The following is an 18625-nucleotide window of genomic DNA, read 5'->3' on the forward strand; positions in this document are numbered from 1 at the left end:
AAAAAAAAAACACACCAAAATCACGTGGAAGTCAGAGTTCAGAAACCTCACTTAATCTTTTTCGCAGGAAACAGACATGGCTCCTGAGCACTTTGTTCTCGTGCTAAGCATCTGCTTCCTGCACGGCGTTTCCTACGGCCGGAGGTCACCGGGCTCCTCGGACCATCCTGACCGCCCTTCACCAGTCTCCTTACATGACTGCGGTCCAGGACCTCTGACAGGCAGAAGGGGTTTCACGCTCCATGATGTGCACAGTGAGTGTCATGAACCAGTGTCGCTGGATTGTCGCTGCTCTGACATTTGCTCCTCAGAGCCCACATGCAGGCTGATGGACTGGAGACACGTCCCCGCGGCGGGGTGGCTGGAGCCCCAAGGCTGGGTCCATGGGTGGGGGTGGAAGCCACCGTCTGAGCGCTGGGCAAGTGCCAGCCCGCGGGGGGCAGGGGACGTGGGGTTGAGACTGGGAGGAAAATAAACCGTGTTTTCTAATGAAGCCGTTGCAAGGCGTTTCCCTCCTGTGGATCGGCTCCCCAGCTGGCTCCGGATGAAGGACGGGGAAGCCACTGCCCCAAGACTTTGATGGAGGAGCAGTTCTACTTTATTTCCCCGACCTTCTGCTGAGGCCCTCCTTTGGGGACCTGCCACCTGCCCCTTACTGTTCGGTGGTTTTTTCTCTGCCTCTTTCTTCAGGGATGCTAAGCTGTGAGACTAAACAAGCAGGCGTGTTTACAGCTGAAATGGCTGATGTGAATGGACAAATCCTTCAGGGTAGGGGGGAGATTGAGAGAGAAACCGGCCCGCCATTTCCATCCTTACAGTTCCTCTCGGTGCAATGGCCATCATTTACGTGTTTTCTAAAGTGATCGATGATTGTGGCTGGTGATGATATCTTGGGCAAATTTTCCCCAGATTGCTAGTGAAACACTGCATTTCGGCAAACTGAGAAATGAATTAAGGAAAAAACTGGGAATTCAGTTCCACTGTTGGCTTCACTTGCCCCTGAAGAAGTATCTGACTTTCTAGAAGCTTCACTAGTGTCCCTTCCTCAACAAGAAATGGACAACCTCTCTCTCCTCCCCAGGTCCCAATACACTGGCTGAAGAGGAAGACCCAGAAGGATCAGAATGATGAGTGAAATGAATGAGCAAAAGAAGGCAAGACTTGAGTCCCTTTTTAAGCAGACATATGGATAAGGCAGGGAGGCTTTGAATTGGATGAGAGAATAGTTTTATGTATGTACGCATGCATGCGTGAATGCATGGATGGATTTTAAAGTGATGGAAACTTTGCAGACAGAGGAATGCACAGGTCTTAAGATTAGAGTTGTATGAATTTTGACAAAGGAATACACCTGTGTAAGAAACATCCCAACCAAAATATAGAATGTTTCTATCTCTCCAAGAAGTCTCCTTGTGTTTGCTACCAGTCTTCATCCCCGCAGGCAACCACTGTTCTGATTTCTCTCACGATTTAGTTTTGTCTTTTCTAGAAGTTTCTCCTTTTTGGTGTCTGATGTCTTTTGCTCAGCATAACGTCTCCAGCGTTCATCCATATTGTTGTATGTATGAGTAACATTCATTTTTATTTCAGAGTCATATTTAATTGTATGGATATGCCACAATTTTCAAATTCCCTCTTCTATTGAGATTGATGGACATTTGGGTATTTCTGTTTTTTGGCTATTATGAATAAAGCTGCTATGAACATCTTTTTTTTAAAAGGTTTAATTTATTTATTTGAGAGAGAAAGAGAACGAGCATGAGCAGGGGGAGGGGCAGAGGAAGAGGGAGAAACAGGCTCCCCACTGAGCAGGGAACCTGATGCAGGACTCAATCCCAGGACCCTGGGATCGTGACCTGAGCTGAAAGCAGATGCTTAACCACCTGAGCCACCCAGGTGCCCTGCTATGAACACGTTTGTCTAAGTCTTCTTGAGGACATGTTTTCTGATTTTATTGGGTAAATATCTAGTAGTAGAACTGTTGGCAGGTGCGTACTTAACTTTAAAAGCAACTGCCAAACGTTGTTTGAAGTGATTATATTATTATACACTCCCAACAATGTACAAGAGTTCTGGTTATTCCGCATTNTGCATTCTTGCTGATGTTCAGTACTGTTCATTCTTTCTTTCTTTCTTTCTTTCTTTCTTTCTTTCTTTCTTTCTTTCTTTCCTTTTTCTTTTTTCTTTCTTAAGATTTTATTTATTTATTTGACAGAGAGAGACAGCCAGCAAGAGAGGGAACACAAGCAGAGACAGTGGGGGAGGAAGAAGCAGGCTCCCAGCAGAGCATGGAGCCCGATGTGGGGGCTCGATCCCAAGACCCTGGNCGCATTCTTGCTGATGTTCAGTACTGTTTTCTTTTTCTTTCTTTCTTTCTTTCTTTCTTTCTTTCTTTCTTTCTTTCTTTCTTTTTCTTTCTTTCTCTTTCTTTCTTTCTTTCTCTTTCTTTCTTTCTTTCTCTTTCTTTCTTTCTTTTTCTTTTCTTTCTTTCTTTTTCTTTCTTTCTCTTTCTTTCTTTCTTTCGATTTTATTTATTTATTTATTTGACAGAGAGAGCCAGCCAGCAAGAGAGGGAACACAAGCAGAGAGAGTGGGGGAGGAAGAAGCAGGCTCCCAGCAGAGCATGGAGCCCGATGTGGGGGCTCGATCCCAAGACCCTGGGATCAGGCCCTGAGCTGAAGGCAGATGCTTAACGACTGAGCCACCCAGGTGCCCCAGTATTTGTCAGTGATTCTGACTTTAGCCATTCAAATGGATGTGAAACAGTGAATTTTTCCTTGTGCTTTTAATTTGCATTTCCCAGATGACTAATGATGTTGAGCACCTTTTCATTTGCTTATTGGCCATTTGTATATCTTTCTTGAGGGGTCTGATCAAGGCTTTTGCCCAGAGGGTAAAGGTTTGATTTGGCTCGCATTACCTCTTTTCATACCTGACAGTGAGTTGTAGATGTTCAAATAGGGCTTGGCAAGTGACCAGAAAGCTGACAAATCGGCCTGAGAGGCTGTCCAGGGTCAGGGAAGGGGCGTAAAGCTGTGACAGTACATGTTTGAAAGGGATGGCTAGGTACCGAATTTTTGAGAAGAACTTAGGTGAACAAGGGAGAGGTGATCTTTCAGCGTTGGTCTCTCTTACAACACTTGGCTTTTGACAATTCCCACTGTGTACCATCTTACTGCAAAACATGGGTCCTTGATGAGCCTCGGTTTCCTGATCTGCAGACTGGGGATAACCGTGCCTCGCAGGTCTGCCTGAGGATTGTAGGAAGTAAGACAGGTGCAAGTGCTCAGTAATGAGTGATGGTCTACAAATAATCATATCACCCGATAGGGGCAGCCCCTCTCTGAGGCCCTGCTCTTTAATATCCTTCTGATGCCTCAGACTCCTATTGGATCAGGACATGTTTTCTCCCCTCCATACATCCCTCACTCATCTAGGGTGTGCAAAGAGTGGACAGATTCCTGGGTTATGTATCAACACCCGTGACCCTGGCACCTTATGCAGGTAACTCTGCCTGTTATTTGGTGGAGACTTTGGGGGTTGGTGGAGGGACTTGGAACAGTTATCTGTGCTTGAACCTGACCAGGGAGTGCCTTTCTTGTCTCAGAAAACGTAATACCCTCTTTCTCTGCTCAGGTTTCGGCCTGCCTGGTCTGAGCTAGAAGAGAACTGTCTGATAATTTTCTCGAATGATTGTTAAGGTAATTAGCTGCTTTCACAGGTCCAACGCTGGTTTATGAATTATTTTTTATCAAGTTAAGTTCATCCAGCTGGGACAAAGAAAGTAAACATGTGCTTTTTACTAATACGTTCGTGAAGGAAGCAAGTCCTCCCCACGTCTATTCAAGTCCAGATAACTTTATATGAAAAAAAAGAATCAGGACTCTACTAATTCTTTTCTCATTTTAATTATTTCAGAATTTAAAAAAGGGTCAAGGAGAGGAGTCTGATAATAAATAGGGCGAGGCTGACATGCAGGCTACTAACGTGAAGAGAGTAACTTTACTGGAACTTTTCTTTTTGGGAAAATCTCTTCAAAAGGCTCCTAGATTAAAGCTTCGATATCCCTTTTTGTGTGTTGAATTCTGAATTCTGAAGCTTGCTGGTTGGAAGGAAGCACAGATAATTTTTCTTTTTTAATCCCAGGAACTCAGAGACTCAAAGGTTTTAAAGTCCTGCACCCATGGTGAATTGCTGACTAAAAGGGGTTGGAGCAGAAGTGGGTCCCTAGGTGTGGAGACCATTGTCATCAAGAGTAAGAAAATGAAATGGCTCTGTATGTAGGTCAACGACCCCCTCTCTACTGTAAGGTAAAAAAATTAAGGATGACCTAAAATCTACTATGTATAAAAAGATTCTGGAGAAAGTAGCTCTTTCTTGTCAAAGTGATAATATGTTTATACTACCTGAAGCCAGACCTCCTCGGAGTCTAACTTTAGGGGGACTCTTTAGAGCTGAAAAGCTGTGGTCGAAACCCCAAGCCCTTTCTGACATCTATTACCTTTTTATCCTTCAAGGTAGTTGGCTATGTTATTGTAGAGGTGTTCAATGGACTCCGCCAGCATTTCCCATTATAATCATTGATATCGAAGGGATTCTAAGTCAGCTGTTGCATAGTTCAGCCTGAACTTCTGGTGTATTCATCACTCATCTCAAACTTTCTTCCACTAACCAGGATTTAAATAAGTCAAGACTGTCAAATGAAAGCAGCAGGGAGAAAGATTCGCATTGAGAGACACGTAGGGGCAGAAGAGAAATGAGAAGAAGAGGAAGAGAGAGAGGAAGACAAAAGAAAAGAGATTTAAAAAGCTCCACATTAATATAAAGGCATTTAAAAAGTTCCTATTAAACCATGTCCTGGACCTGTATGATTTCTGAAAAACCAACTCAAGCCAGGAAATTAGTTTCTGTCACACAGGGTATAAGCTGCAGCTCTAATGGTCTGCACGCGTCTCAGCTCTTTACGACATCCAGATGTGAGCTTGTTGGCTTATTGGGAGAGCTAGTGGTGGGATTCACAATAATTTGCACTCTGAATAGGTGTTTCTATCTCATTTCTTAGTAAAAAGCAATATTTCTCTAATATTATCAAATGGGTGGTTGGAGCCTAGGGTGTGAAGCCAACTTGGTTTTAAAAACTCTTTATTTTAAAATTATTTTAGATTTAAAGAAGAGTTGCGAAGGCAGCACAGAGAATTTCCAAATGCCTCTCACCCAGCTTCCCCTAAAGTTAAGCTAGAAAGTGGAGAACCGAAATGGATCACAAGGTTGGAACTTACCAGTGTGATTGGCAAACACTGAATTGTTTGACCTCTGAAAGGACCTCCGGGCTCCCAGACTGTAGCTCAGTGAAGGCGTCCTAGACTGAGAGCTCAGTGGACTCTCAGAATTGAGGAGCTGGATCTAGCAGTCTGGGGAAGCCAAGGCAGGTGGCGTTTGCAAGGCAAAGTACTGGGCAGGAGCTGTCTTCACAGAGAGAGAGCTTTGCAGAGGGCCCCCTTGAGTATGCATTTGAGTACTGATTAGTGTATGTGTGTGAGGGAAACTACTCGGGACTGGGCAAATAGCCCCCCAAAAGGGTGAGAGGTAATTGTACCCATAGGATGTACGGGTTCAGGGATGGTGCCTGTCCTCAACAACCAGAGTGTAAAACCTCATAAATAATGGGGCGTGGATTAGAGTACTAAGAAGGGTGTTGTCTCAGTAGTGGGAAAAAAATTAACCTTAGACTAAATACTGCTCTGATCCTGCCTAATAAAGCTTCAAAGCAATACCCCAAAAGATTATAAAGTACTTCCAAGTAACTTTACATTCCAGAGCAGAGATCAAGAATATTGATAGGGATACGAAAATACCCAGCACCCAGTGAAATAGACAAAAGAAAAAAAAAAACTCAGTCCATTAAAACTGACCTAGATGACAGAATTAGTGGATAGGTTAAAGTTATTACAATTATTTCCATATGTTGGAAAAGGTAGAGGAAAGACAGAATATATTAAGTAAATGTGTGGAGGACATAAAAGAGACCTAATATTGGACTTCTAAAGTTGAAAACCATGACTGAGATGAAAAATACACTGGATGGGAATAATGGTAGATCAGGTATTTTAGAACAAAAGATAAACGAATTACAGAAGAAAAAAAATTAACAGAGCATCAGTGAGCCATGCAACAATTTCAAATGGTGTCACATACATGTAATTGGAGTCCCTGAAAGAGACAAGGGGACTGTACAGAAAAAAATGGGAAGAAATAATTGCCAAAACTTTTCCAAATCTGATGAAAAGCATAAGCCCACAGATCCAAGAAACTCACTGAGTCTCAAGGACAGGAAACATGAACATTGAAACACATTATCATCAAATTGCTTATAATCAGTGAAAAGGAGAAAATATGTAAGCTAGGAAAAAGTCATTATTACAAAAGAACAAAGATAAACAAGACAGATTTCTCATTTAAAAATGCAAGTTAAAAGATAGTGGAGCTAGGTCGAAAACACTGAAGGAAAAAAAACTCTGTCAACCCAGAATTCTCTACCTAAAAAAGCACCTTTCAAACACTCAGGTGAAATAAAGACCTTTTCAAACATATAGACACTGAAAGGATTCATCACCAGCATATCTTCACTATAAGAAATATTAAAGAAAGCCCTTCAAGCAGAAGAAAAATGATACTAAATGAAACCTTTGATCTATGCAAAAGGATGAAAGAAACTGGAAATAGGAACTCCCTGGGTAAACACAAAAACTTTTTTCTTATTATTTCAATGTATTTAAAATATTATTGACTATTAGAACAAAAACTAACACTTTATTATATGTAGAACTAAAATATGTACTTATATGTAGAAGTAACCTATATGATACTGACAGCACAAAGGTTTGGAAGAGAGAAGTGGGAGTATACTGTCGTACTGTATGTGAAGTACTATAGTATTACCTGAGAGCAGACTGACAGTAAACATGTATACTATAAACCCAAGCAACTGCTAAAATAACACAACAAAATGTTGTATAGGATAAGGCAAAAAAGAAGATATAATGGAATCACAAAAAATCCTCAGTTAATACGGAAGAAGGTAGGAAAAAAGATAAAGAGAACAAAGAATGGATAGAAAAAGTAGCAAGATTGATTTGAACCTAGCCATGTCAAAATTACATTAGATGTAAATGATTTAAGCATCCAATTAAAAGGCAGAGACCAAGAAAAGAAAGATCCAATTATAAGCCGCCTACAAGAAATCCACTTTAAAAATAAAGACACAAACTGAGGTTGGCCTTCAATCAATGGTCAGCAAGAAACTGAGACCTTCAGGGGCGCCTGGGTGGCACAGTCGGCTAAGCATTGGACTCTTGGTTTTGGCTCAGGTTGTGATCTCAGGGTTTTGAGATGGAGCCCTGTGTTGGTCTCCTGGCTCAGTGGAGAGTCTGCTTAAGTTTCTCTCTCACTCTTCCTCTGGCCCCTCACCAAGCACTCTCTCTCTCTAAAATAAGTAAATAAAGCTTAAAATAGACCCCTGAGACCTTCAGTCCACAGTCCCTGAGGAACCGAATTCTGCTGATGACCCTATGAGTTTGGCAGCAGATTCTTTTCCAGTTGGTTCTTCAGATGAGACCCGAGGCCTTGATGACATCTTGACTGCAGTCTTGTGAATGACTCTGAAGTAGAGAACCCAGCTAAGCCATTCTCAAACTTTTCACCCACAGAAACTTTGAGGTAATATGTGTGCTGTTTCAAGTCTATAAGTTTGTGCTGACTTTTTTTTTTTTTAAGTAGGCTCCAAGCCCAACAGGGGGCTTGAACTCATGACCCAAGATTAAGACCTGAGCTGAAATCAAGAGTTGGGGGCTTAAACAGTTGAGCCACCCAGGCACCCCTGTGGTGATCTGTTATGCAGCAATAGAGAACTAATGCAGATGGAAAAAGATACACTATGATAACACCGTTCAGAAGAAATCTATATTAACATCAGACTAGATATATTAATATGAGACTAAGTAGATTTTTTAAAAATTATTTTATTTTTTAAAGATTATGTGTTTGAAAGAGAGAGGGCGAGAAAACACAGGGTGGGGAGGGGCAGAGGGAGAGGAGAAAGAGTCTCACACCAAGCGTGGAGCCCGACATGGGACTTAATCTTATGATCCTGAGATCATGACCTGAGCAGACTTGGACGCTTAACTGACTGAGCCACCCAGGTGCCCCAAGACTAAGTAGATTTTAGAGCAAAGAATATTACTGGGTGTCATATGCAACTGATGAATCACTAAATATTACCCCTGAAACTAATAATACACTATATGTTAACTAACTTGAATTTAAATAAAATCTAAAAAAAAAAAAGATTATCTTTCCATAATGATAGAGGTCAGTTCTTCCAGATGACATAACTGCTAAACATCTATGTACCTAATATCAAAACTTCAAAATATTTGAAGCAAAAACTGATAGAACTGTAGAGAGAAATAGACCAATCATGATTGTAGTCAGAGATTTCAACACATCTCTTTCAATAATTTGTAAAATAAGTGGGCAGAAAATCAGTACAGATATAGAAGACTTAACACTATTAGGCAACTTGACTCAGTTGACATTTATAGAACATTTCTCCCAACAACTGCAGAGTACAGATTCCTTTCTGGTGTACATGGAACATTTGCTAAGACTGAATATATTTTGGATAATAAAAGAAGACTCAAATTTAATAAAGTGTAAAGAGTAAAGTGATACAAAGTGAGTTCTCTAATCACATGGCATTAAATTAGAAATCAATACTCGATATCTGGAATATACCCAAATATTTGAAAACCAAATAACACATTTCTACATAGTTATGGTTCAAAGAAAAAAAAATCAAAAGAGAAATTAGAAATAATTTAAAACTAATTGAAAGTGAAAATATGACGTTACTTTTGTGGGATTTAGCTAAAGTAATACATAGGGGGACATGTATAGCACCAAAAGCCTATATTAGAAAATTTTACAAATCATCAAATCAATGACATTAGTTTCTATCCTCAGAAATCAGAAAAAGGAGAGCGAGTGAAATTCAAGATAATCAAAGAATGGAGGGTCATAAAGGCCACAGGAGAAGTTAGTGAAATAAGAAACAGTAAAACAAACAAACAAACCAATGAAATCAGAAGCAAGACTGACCAGGGAAGAAAATAAAAGAAACAATATAATGAATTCCAATATCATGAATGAGAATGGTGATATTACTGTAAATTCTACAGATTAAAAGGATAATAAGGAACAACTTATGCAGATAAATTCAACAATGTAAATGAAAGAGCTAAATCTCTTGAAAGATACAAGCTATCAAAGCTCATTCAAAAAGAAAAATATTTTGAGTAGCACTATAGCCATTAAAGAAATTGAATTAATAGTTAAAAAACCTTCTCACAAAGAAAACTCTAGGCCCAGATAGCTTCACTGATGAATTCTACTAAACACTAAAGAAAGAAATAACAATTTTATACTAGCTTTTCAAAAAAATAGATAAGGAAGAGACACTTTCCAACTCATTTTGAGGCCAGCATTACTCTGACACCAAGACCAGATAAAGACATTACAAGAAAAGAAAATTACGGACAAATGTCTTTCATGAGCATAGATACAGATTAAATTTTTTCCATCTAATCAAACCCAAAAATTTATTAAAAAGGATAATACTCATGATTGAGTGTAGTTGATCTCAAGAAGGCAAGGTTGGTTTAACATTTGAAAAAACAATCACTATAAATCATCATATTAACAGACTAAAAAAAATACCATATGATCATCTCTAAATGTGCAGAACAGGCATTTGAGAAAATTCAATATCCATTCATAATAAAAACTCTCAGCAAGCTAGGAATAGAAGGGAGAATCTGAAAAAGGTCATCTACAAAATCCAACATCTAATATCATACTTCATGGGGAAAGACTTAATGCTTTCCTCCAAGGTCAGAAATTAGAAAAGTTTTCTGCTCTTTACTACTTCTATTCATCATTGCACTGGAGGTTCTAGCCAATGCAATAAAACCAGGAAAAGGAATAAAATGCATCAATAGAAAAGGAAGTAAAACTGTGTTTATTCAAAGATCACAAGGCTGCCCACATAGAAATCTTACGGAATTTACGATGGGTTATGAGAACAATTAGTGAGTTTAACAAGGTTGCAAGATACAGATCAATACGCAAAAAATAAATTATTATTCTATATAATAGCTACATATGATAAAAACTTAAATTAAAAAATACCATTTACGAAGCACCAAAAAATTAAAAAGGTATTTGGGGATAAATCTGACAAACACGTGCCAGCCTCATACACCGAAAACTAAGAAACAGCAGAGAGAAATTAAAGACCTAAAGCAATGGAGAGCTCTATTGTGTTTGCTATATCAGTTCTCTCCAAATCTATACACTGATCCACAGATTCATTGCAATCCCAGGGAAAACCCTGCAGCATTTTTTAATAGAAATTGACAGCCTGGTTTTAAGATTATATAGAAATGCAACGAGCTCGGATAGCCAAAACTTTGACAATGAGCAGTTTCTGAGAGCTTCCACTACCCGACTTTGAGATTTCTTCTAGAGCTACAGTATTCAATACAAGGTGGTACTGGTGTCAACACTGACAAAGAGATCAATGAAATAGAATACAAATACAAGGAATGGCTCTGCCATGGAGCCTGGCAACCCTGTGTGTATCCACATAGGCCATGCAAGCAAAAGTCTTGACCCATTGTTGATCTAAGCCTTGGCAGGACACTCTGATCTTTATGGATGGGAAGCTTGTAATGTGCTGCTGTAAGGCCATTGTCCATTGTCCATTGTCCTCCCTATCATGTGATAGTTTGTCATCATATTATGGGTTCTGATGAGGTTTGGTACTTCCTGCCTTGCCTCCTCAGAATAGAGCTGCAAACTATGGAACCATTCAGCTGAAGTCTACAGTGGGCTGCTCGGCAACTGGATAACTGGATATCCTAGAACTCACACTGCTATCATCTGGCCCCTTTCATTTAGGTGTTGTCCTTCCCAGTGTGTGGGAGGAGGGGCTGGCACCTTTGGCTATTCCTGTCTTCACTGTTTCTATAAGTAATACATGGTCTGAAGTTAAGGGTGGCTCTTTGGGTCTTTACCAACTGAAACAGTCAGACCTTTGTCCTGTCCTGTGTGTACATGACAAGAGAGTCCAGAAAGAAACCCTTGTATATGTATAGTCAGTTGATTTTAGACAAAAGTACAAAGGCAATTCGGTGGAGAAAGAAAAGGCTTTTGTCAAATGGTGTTGGAACAATCAGACATTCACATGCAGAGAAAAAACCTTCAATCCATACCTCACACCATATCCAGAAATTAACTAAAATGGGTCACAGACTTAAACGTAAAATATACAATTATTAAATTTATAGAGGAAATGCAGGAGGAAATGTTTGTGACCCCGGGTTAGGCAAAGATTTTTTTTTAGATATGATAACCTAAGATAATTTCTTTTTTTAAATGGTTTTTTATTATATTCTGTTAGTCACCATACAGTACATCCCCTAAGATAATTTCTAAAAGAAAAAATTGATAAGCTGGATTCCACTAACATTAAGAATTGCTGTTCTTTAAAACACACTTTTAAGAGAAGAAAATATAACCATAGATTGGAAGATAATATTAACAAATTATATGTCTGATGAGGGACTTGTAGCCAGAATGTATAAAGAAATCTCAAAATTTAAGAAGAAAACAACCCAACTTAAAAACACGGGCACAAGGTTTGAACAGGCACTTCGTTAAAGCGGATATATGGCTGTCAAACAGGCACATGAAAAGATGCTCAATGTCACTTGTCATTAGGGGATTTCAAATCAAAACTACAATAGTATACTTCTATGCACCTATTAGAATGTCCACAATTTAAGAGTGACCACACCAGGACTAGTGAGTGTGCAAAGCAACCAGAACACCGTAGGTGGGAATGGAACATGACACAACCCCTTCGGAAACCAGTATGGCAGTTTCTTAAAAGGTTATCTTTTAATCATATCATAGGAGCCAGCCATTCCAACCCTAAGTCTACATCCAGAAGAAAGGAAAGCATACACCCGCACAAAGGAAGAAAGGAAAGCATACACCCGCACAAAGGCTAGTACACGGATGTCCGTAGCAGCTGTATTTGTAATAGCCCCAGACGGGAAACAATCAAATCCCTTTCAACATGTGAATTGGATAAACACCTTGTGGTATTCCCATACCATGGAACACCACTGAGCCAGGAAAAGGAGTGAATTATGGATCCGTGGAACAACGTGATGCATCTCGAAGTAATTATGTTGCATAAAAGAGACCAGACAAAATACAAAAGTCTGGCAAATTCAGACTCAATTACAGTGACAAAAAGCAGATCAGTGGGATAATGGAAGAGGTAACAGTGGGGCAGGGAACCTTCTGATGGGGGTGGGGGTGTGCACTGATTGTGGGGATGGTTTCATGAATACATACGTATGCCCACATTTGTCCGATTGCACTCTTAAAACGTGCAGTTTACCCTATGCCAACCACACCTGCGTCAAGCTACTTAGAAAAATAGTGTTAGAATATTGTTTTCTTCAGTCACTCTGAAGACCCGGTGGTCCTCGTGCCTTTCTGAGTCCCTGTTCTCCTCTCCAGTGACACTGGTGGGTGGTGCCCCTGCTTCGGTCACCGATAGCCCAGTAGCCCTCCCTGCCTGCTCTTACCACGGTGATTTTATTTACTCCTCACCCCAGTGATAGAAGAAACAATAATCCCAAGGGCAGGGACCAGAACATTTAGACTAAGGAAGTGTCACGATGACAAAATGCCAGCTGAGAAACCCAAGCATAAGTCCCAGGCCACGACGCGGTGGCCCCCCGCCGCCTCTCCCGGGCCCTCGCGGGCTCCGTGGGGACAGACACCCTGCAAGGGCAGCCCCGGGGCTGGACGGGCAGCTGCAGAACGTGCAGAACCCCGGCGCCTGGGCAGGCGGGGGGCTCGGTGGGCCGCAGCGCCCCCGCAAATGCCGGGCACAGCTCGGCTTCCTGTGGGACTCCGAAGCCCCGCCCGAGGAGCTAACCATTTATGTCACACTGTGACAATTATTCTGCATAAAATTATCATTAAAAACCCTAATTTTTCGGCCTCCAACCCCGCCAGTGGCCTTTTAGCATTCTTCAGCGCCAGCGTCTGCAGGCCTGTGATCACCGCGCTCATTACCTCGGTGTGGGGCCTCCCGCCTCGCGCTAGCAATCAAGCGCTAATTACACCCGCCCGGGGGCCGGGGGCCGGGGGGTCGGGGTCCGGGGTCCGGGGCCCTGGGCCGGGAGGAGGATGCAGTACTCTCCCGAGGCGTGGCGGGGTCTGGGTCTGCGGTCTTAGGGGTTCCGTCTGAGTCGCAAGGCAGGGGCCGCGGTAGGGACCAAGGGCGTGTCGCGGTCCGGGGTCAGGGCGGGTGACCGGGTGGAGCGGGCCGTGTGGCCGCTGCTGGGCTCTGATGGACCGCGAGGCTGTGACCGAGGCGGGGGCCGGCGTCTGGGTGGGGTCAGGGAGCAGGTGGCGTCTGAGGTCCGCGGCCAGGGCCCGGGACCAGCTGGGTTCTGCTGAGGTGTGGGGGCCACAGGGTCTGGGGGCGGAGTCTGGAGGTGGGGTGGAGCGGGCTGGGTCCCGGAGCGGTGACAGCGGTCCGGGTCCGGATTCGGGGTAGGGTGAGGACGCGGGGTGTGCCCGGGTTCTGGGGCGTGGGCCGAGGCAGGGTGCAGGGTCCAGGGATGGGGCGGGGACCCGTTGGGCGCTGAGCCGGGACCTGCGGGGTCTGGGGGAGGAGCTCGGAGGCGGGGCCAGGGGCGGAGGGGTGTGGCCGGCTTCTGGAGTAATGGCCCAGGTCGGGTCCGGGTCTGGGGCCCGACCGGGCCGCGTGTCCTTACCCGAGCGAGGCGGCCGTGCGGCAGAGGTGCAGGGGCGCCAGGCCCTCGGCGCTGAGCAGGTCGGGGTCGGCGCTGTGTTGCAGCAGCAGCTGGGCGCAGGCCGTGTGGCCCCCCAGGCAGGCCTCGTGCAGGGCTCCCTGGCCGCCGGGGCTGGCGTCGGGGTCCGCGCCGCGGCTGAGCAAGTGGCGCACGCAGGCCGTGTGGCCACGGGCCGCGGCGATGCACAGGGGCGTGGTGAGCTCGCGCTTGTACTCCAGGGTCCAGAGGCCTGGGGGAGAGGAGAGGTAAAGTGAGTGGGGGTACCGGTGGGGGGCGGTGTCCATTAAGGCCGCTATAGGGTGAAACCGTCTCTTAGAAGTAGCTACCAGGTGGGCGCATGGATTCATAAAGATACACATAGACCATGTCGAGGTATATAAACACGCAGAGGGTTGGGACCAAGAAGCGCAGTGAAACCCAGTGAGTTCCACAAATGAGGGAGGGGGTGGATATCTCCTACCGCGGGGAGCCAGGGAGATGGAGGTGGGAAGACAAAGGCAGAGAGGGGCAGAGAGAGATCTTGAGGGGAAACCGGGGTAGGAAGTTGGAAGAAGGAGAGTCCTGAGGCCCCGGAGAGGCACCCTGAGGAGGGAGGTGGAGAAGCAAGGGGGAGAAAAGGAATAAAAGAGAGATTGATAGGGACACCACTGAGCCAGAGGGAATGAAGGGTATTGAGAAGCAAGACGGCCTTGCCAAATATGGGGGTGACTGGGGACTCGGCTAGGATTTGAGGAGCGAAGGGCTGACCCAGCGGGTGAATGTGGGAGAAAGGAAGCCAGGAAATCACATTTTCCAGGCTCTGAATTAGGGACAGCTTGAGGCAGGAAAGTGAGCTGTGGATTTTTCTGGAATCCAGCTCTCTCTCATTGAACCCCAAACTTGTCCCTTTATCATTAACAGGAGAAGACAGCACACAGAACAAACTGACCCGCCGAGCCAAGGTTGCTCAAGGAAAGGCCTTAGAAAGTTTAGTCCTCTTGGAAGCGCTGGGTTTCAGAGGCTCTCTTTGATGTGGTGTCCACATTCAGCACAATTCTGGTTTGTTTCTTTGCGCTTTTTAGGGGTGTGTGTGTGTGTGTGTATAGGGTTGCTCTTTCTTGGTGGATGAATGAAGCAGGTGTTATACATTGTACTTGTCTGAAAACTTTGGGCTTTCAAAAGGCCCGTGGAAGGTTGTTAGCGGCCAGGAGCGCTCGTGGAAATGGGGGAAGCGGTCCCCGGTGAATATACTTCAAGGGACAGGATTTCACATGGCAGGAATGCCTTCTGATAATGATGGAAGAATCGATACCATGGCTATAATGAGCTGCTGAGGAGACCCTTTTCACAGGCCACCTCCTTCCTGGGACCCATGCTGAGCAGGTTTTGAAAGCCCACTCATAATTACCTAGCTGGATGTGGTGCGGAGTTCCAGCCTGCCCTGTGTCCCCAAGGCCCAGCCTGCGGGCTGTTGCACACTTGGTGGGGGATGTGGGGCCTATTGTCCTGGCGGTGGATGATGGTGGCCAGAGGCCCTGGGGATGTGGGCCCACGAAGCCAGGGCTGATTTGGTGGGGGACGGATGCATATAGCCCTTGGCAATGGCAGTGCTCTACATTCCGAGAGGGGCCAGCTCCTGGTTTTGATTGTGCTCGTCTTCCCGAGCTAGGAAGTCTAATTACTGGGTGGGTGGGGGGCTAGGAAGGAGGTGCTCCATTCTCCAGGGCATCCCCAGCAGCCCTGTTTATCCACCCTGGATTCCTGAGACTTCCCGTGGACTGACGGAAGGGGTCTCGGGTGGACCTCAGCCACAGTGTAGGGTCAGCACTCCTGTCCAGGTCCTGGGAGGTGGTGATAAGCTTCCACAAGGCCTTCAGGAAAACCCGACTTCTGAGGCAGCTGTCTGGATCAGAAAGCTTGAATCTGCTGCCTATAACCCCCACTCTCTGGTCCAGGTTCTGCCACCAGGAGGAACAGGGACATAGGATTCTCCCCATGGGGTATATCCCTTTAACCATCAGCTCCTCATGCCAACGCTGTCCTTGGACTGCGAGCCGGTGGGGGCCAGCATTCCATCCTGGATGTACTGAGGGACTTGGGGGCTGGCACTATGAACCTGCTAGTGTTACCCCCTGGCCCATGGCCCTCTTCAGGGGAAGTGGAACAGGCCACCAGAAAGTCCTCATATGAGAGAAGGTGCTGTTCCCAAGCTGTGTTTGGTTATTTCTGTGGCTTGGGTCAGCTGCAGGGAAAGTGGAGTGCTGAGCAGAAAAGAGCAAGGAATGCAGCAGTCCCCAGCCCACCCACCCTCTCTTTCCAGTCCGCATGGAGGCCATAGGCCAGCACTGGCTCTCAGGGCTGCCCCTTTCATCACAACAGCTTGTCGCCTTGGCGGTCAGCATGCCCTAACTTTCTGTGGTTCAGGTGTGCCGTAGAAAAACAGCAGAACTCAGGGGTGGAAAGATTCAGGTGGAATAAAGGAAGGAGCCTTTGGATTCAGACCATGGGTTAACATTAATACCTATTTGAGGTTGCAACATTTGAGCATGGGTAAGTGTGTCTAGGGCTGGGAAGCATGTGATTAAAAGAAAAAATCATTGATCGAGCATGCAAGCAGTTGGCATTCTTGGTTGAATCACCACCCAGCTCCTTGGAGGAATGTGTGCCCCTATCTGGGACAGATGAGGGAGGGGAGGCCAGAAAGGCTCCGGGACCCACTGAGCTGGGGGTGGTGTGGCCCAGACCACAACTGCACTTGCCTTCCCTGAAGCCCCTGCCGCCTCACTGGTTGCTATGAGCTGCTTAGCCGTTTGACAGTTTTGGGTTTATTTCCTTCTCCCCGCGTGGAGTACAAACGGGATGGTGTCTGTTCTTTGGAAGCCGATCTTAAGCATTCTTTGCCTGCCCTAACCCACAAGGCAGGCACATCGGACACGGGACATTGACCATTGACCCACTGACCACAGAGTCTCAAATCCTTTGGTCTGGCAGAGTGGCGGTGGATTCCAACACATGAACCCTCTTGGTAAATGTCTTGCATCTGGACACCCGGGGGGAAGGGTGCCCAATGCAGAGAGCCGGCCAAGAAAGCCCTGGTTGCAGCCTGGTGGTCGGCAAGTCTCTACATCCCGGGTGGGAGTTATGGGGCTGTCTCTCTCCTTGGGGGGGGTGGTCTCCTGCCAGCCCAGCACATAGTGGTGTCCAGGCTGCAAGAATGCCTTCAGACATATGACTTAGGGACCTCCGATTTCTTCCCCTCCCTCCCCCATTCTCAGGCTCCCCTGGGTTCCGGGAGGAGCACCTGCCGAGGGCTCTCTCTCTGTGGATGCTGGCTGTGCCCCAGCCACCCTGCTGTCACCGTGGTGTTCACAGGTTCGTAGAGGGACCTCGAGCAGAGCTGTGTGCCAAGGGAGCTGCCTCCCTGGCTGCCAAATGCCGCCACTGGCAGATCAGCACCCAGACCAACGCTCTCTTTTAAAGACAAGAGGCACCTTCCAGCATCAGATGGGCACTTCTCATGCACATTTTGGCCTTTGCAATTTGATTTCTCGCATGTCATCCTCTCAAACCTCGTGCGGACCAGATTTCATTTACAGACGTCCCTCGCTCGTGTACGCTCAGTGCAGCGCCTGTGTGAGCAGTGTGCACACCCGAGGCACATATCCAAAGGCGTGTTAGTAGCTCCTTAAACCTTAATAGCCAAGCTTAAAAGGAAAAAGGGTACCTGACAGTCCAAATGTGGCTGGGGATTTCACCTGCCACTCCATCTCGTCCTTCTTGATCTCAAACACCACATTGGCATCCTGGAAGAAGCGGTTCATGAGCCGCTCCAGACGGCTCAGGTCTCCCATGACCAAGGCAGCATGGTACTCGAGCACTGGGGACCCAGCTCCAGCTTGAGGCTCTTTTTCCATCTTCTGAAAGATGTGAAGCTTTCCTCTAGCTGGCTCTGGCCGTCTCTCCATTGCAGTGCCGTTGGTTTCAGAGAAGTTCTTCAGGAAGGGGAAAGATGGTCTCACGGAGGGTGAGCTATTTCTATTGTCATTACTCAATTGTCATCCAGTTAGGGCTCGGTGGTAGTGTATTTATAACTCCTGCGGGCTCCGATGTGATCGTGGTTACTTGATATGACCAGCATCGTGTGACCGCTGACATGCCAGAGTGCTCAGCCGTCCCCTTGTGATTATACAGATGCGACTTCCAGAGACAGACACATCTGTTTATCTCCAAAACAGCTCTCCACACAAGGGCAGACACCGAAAATGGGCAGGCCGTCTTTTCCTGCTCTGTCTGGTGTCTTGTTGTTGGCCTATCCCTTTCTTTGCTGCTGTGAACAAGGGTGGGTGGACGTGTGTTCTGAGGGCTGTGTGGGCTCTGAGCACGTATAAGGGAGCCCCAGCCTGACGCTGCAAATGACCAGGCTCTCTGCAAGGGTCCCTCAGGGGAGGCTCCACAGGGCAGACCAGGGATTCCCAAAGGCATCATCTGGGGCACCTCTGACCTCTGAGTTTCTTCCAGTTGTTGAGGACTTATCCCCAAAGGCCCATCCCTTGCTGAAGATGGGAAATGCCACAATTTCTGTTTCCTAAATGGATGGTAACAGCTTTTTATTAGTAACTTACTAGTTGTTACAGTTTAGTGCAGGGCTTTATTTTATTGTCTAAAAATTAATAAAAGCATTTTTT

General features: G+C 45.6%; 1 protein-coding gene across 3 annotated transcripts in view; it reads right to left on the reverse strand.

The window, feature by feature from the left end:
- The window catches only part of ASB18 (ankyrin repeat and SOCS box containing 18), a 57217-nt gene that overhangs the window by 3196 nt on the left and 35396 nt on the right, over window positions 1-18625 (reverse strand). For 2 of the 3 annotated variants that reach the window (XM_019801669.2, XM_019801666.2), the window contains one exon: window positions 13923-14190. In XM_019801669.2, the coding sequence (XP_019657228.1) occupies window positions 13923-14190 (268 nt within the window). Of the gene's footprint in view, window positions 1-12139; window positions 14191-18625 lie in introns of those variants that run through there. The other variant, XM_019801670.2, reaches the window with a different exon arrangement.

Source organism: Ailuropoda melanoleuca, chromosome 2 (assembly GCF_002007445.2).
Source record: "Ailuropoda melanoleuca isolate Jingjing chromosome 2, ASM200744v2, whole genome shotgun sequence".
Lineage (NCBI taxonomy): Eukaryota > Metazoa > Chordata > Mammalia > Carnivora > Ursidae > Ailuropoda > Ailuropoda melanoleuca.